This window comes from Austrofundulus limnaeus, unplaced genomic scaffold, assembly GCF_001266775.1.
Source record: "Austrofundulus limnaeus strain Quisiro unplaced genomic scaffold, Austrofundulus_limnaeus-1.0 Scaffold331, whole genome shotgun sequence".
Classification (NCBI taxonomy): domain Eukaryota; kingdom Metazoa; phylum Chordata; class Actinopteri; order Cyprinodontiformes; family Rivulidae; genus Austrofundulus; species Austrofundulus limnaeus.
Genome location: NW_013952733.1, coordinates 498,242 through 500,603, shown reverse-complemented (window position 1 = coordinate 500,603; position 2,362 = coordinate 498,242). Strand labels below are relative to the sequence as shown.

General features: G+C 47.9%; 1 protein-coding gene across 1 annotated transcript in view; it reads left to right on the top strand.

Moving 5' to 3' along the window:
* nr3c2 (nuclear receptor subfamily 3, group C, member 2) overlaps positions 1–2,362 on the top strand; it is a 91,153-nt gene that overhangs the window by 2,688 nt on the left and 86,103 nt on the right. The window contains exon 2 of the mRNA XM_014022475.1: positions 133–1,950. Coding sequence (XP_013877929.1) covers positions 152–1,950 — 1,799 coding nt within the window. The 5' untranslated portion in view covers positions 133–151. The remainder of the gene's footprint in view (positions 1–132; positions 1,951–2,362) is intronic.

Below are 2,362 nucleotides of genomic sequence, written 5' to 3'. Positions count from 1 at the left end.
CCCCAACAAGCTCCATAAAGATAACTTTTTTTAACCCTCAGAATTTATTTAGCTTTTTTAGCTGCCACATTCACAGATAAGTAATTTATTCTGATTTGGTCTCCACCTTCTGTTTCTTTTCATGTTTCCTAGATGAATCAATAAGTCAGCAATGGAGACCAAGGAATACCAAAGCTTCTTTGATGGAGAGGATTCAGAAAACAAATGGTCTCAAGCCCCCGGCAGTATGGAGTACTGCTGCAGCACAGAGGACTCAAGTCTGACAAGCAGCGATATCCTGATGGACATGGTCAACGTCAGTTGCCCTGCTGGAAGCCCGACTGCCGACAGCAAAGACAAAAACACTAAGAAGCAGGAGCAGCCAATGCTTCAGCTCAGCCAGAGCCAGCCATTTGTTCTCCCGCACTTCAACAACTCCCTGCTTGGTCACAAGCAGGAAATGGACTCCAAGGAGCTTTCCAAGACTGTAGCTGAGTCCATGGGCCTGTATATGAATGCTGCCAGGGAGGCGGACTTTGCTTTTAGCCAACACGGAGGCGGCGCAAGCCCGGGAAAGCTTTATCCCGTTTGTGGAAGACCCCTCGAAGAAAACAAGTGTGGCTCCACAAAGAGCCCTAAGTTAAAGCCATTTGGCTTCCAGCAGACCAGCGTCACCCCTAGAGAATGCAGCACTGGGACTCCAGTTAGCTCAGCATCTATGCTTGCTTCCTCTCTGTCTTGCAGTCCCAGGACCTCCAGCTGCATTTCCAGCCCTGGAGGGAGTAACAACATGGTGTCGTCTACCACCAGCCCTCCTACATGTTTCGGACAGTTATGCTCGTCTGCCAGTAGTCCTGGAAGCCAGACTTCATGTGCTGCCACTCTAGCCAACATCAAGCGCAGGAATTCAGCCACTTGTAGCCCTGTGGAATCCAGCACTGTTGGGTCACCACCACTCACCAGCCCCCTAAATGTCATGAGGTCACCCATGTCCAGCCCACAGAGCATGAGTAGTGTGAGATCACCACCATCCTGCAGCACTACATGTAACATCAGGTCGTCTGTTTCAAGCCCTGCAGGTGGCAGCTGTACTGGCACTACCAGTAACACAGTAAGACCCTCCATATCTAGTCCAGCCACAGGGGGGGCTATGCCTGTCAGCAGCCCCCAGAACCCCTCTTCTACTGGGTTTCCTGTGTCCAGTCCTGCTGGGGGACTGGGATTAGTGCAGAATGACTCTAACAGCCCAGAAGCGGCAGGGGTGACCAGAGACACAGACTTTAAAAACTTTGAGTTTCCTAAAGTAGAGATGGCTGACAGGGAGGCGTTCAGCATTGGTTTGGACCAAATGGGCATGGTTAAGTACATTAAGAATGAGCCTGGGACTGACTTCAGGAGCACATGTTTGGGCAGCTCCAAATGTAACGTGAGCAGCACCCCTTTTATCACGCAGATCAAGACTGAGCCAAACAAAAGTGAGGGATGTGTGAACCAGCAGTCCTACAGTGAACAGTCACCATCTCTTGGCCTCTTCCCTGCATCTGAGACCACATATCTGTCCTTGAGGAATAACATTGATGAATACAGTCTTTCTGGGATCCTAGGACCCCCTGTGTCTTCTGTGAATGGGAGCTACGAGGCAGACTTGTTCTCCAGCGTCATGTCTAAAGGGGTTAAGCAGGAGTCCACTGACGACAGCTATTACCAGGAGAATAACAACATGTCTACGTCCGCCATTGTTGGAGTTAATTCCGGAGGACACTCATTCCATTACCAAATTGGAGCACAGGGAGCAATGTCCTTCACACGGCATGATGTGAGAGACCAGTCCAACCCATTGTTGAACCTGATTTCACCTGTAACGGCATTAATGGAGTCATGGAAATCTCGACCAGGCATGTCACAGGGGTCTCTGTCAGGCAGAAGTGAGGGATACTCTGGACCGAACTGCATCGCTGACAGCATGTCCAGGTAAGACGGAAGAACTCATCTCTGTGCATGCCTAAATAGTGTTACTTTAATTTAGTGAACAAAAGTGCAGCATATTTACAACAAGGCTTGGAGAGGCAAGTAGGAAGTAAACAATGGAGTTCAGCTCACAGCTATAGTGGCTTTGAATCACATCATTATCTCTGTTTCTACTGCCCCATGTTCTACTGTTAATCAGAGGCAAAGTTTAGCTCTTATCAGGGGCCAATACAACAACATAATTTATTGGTTCCTTATCTGAAAGTCTAGCTATAACTCTGCCTAATGCAAACACTTGTTTTTTAATTGGCGCTAGACCATTGAAATTTTCATAAAGTACAAAAGCTCGACCATTACATATTGTGTTTTTTGTCCTACCAGTGAATCATCATTATCACAATACTTTGAGCAAGAA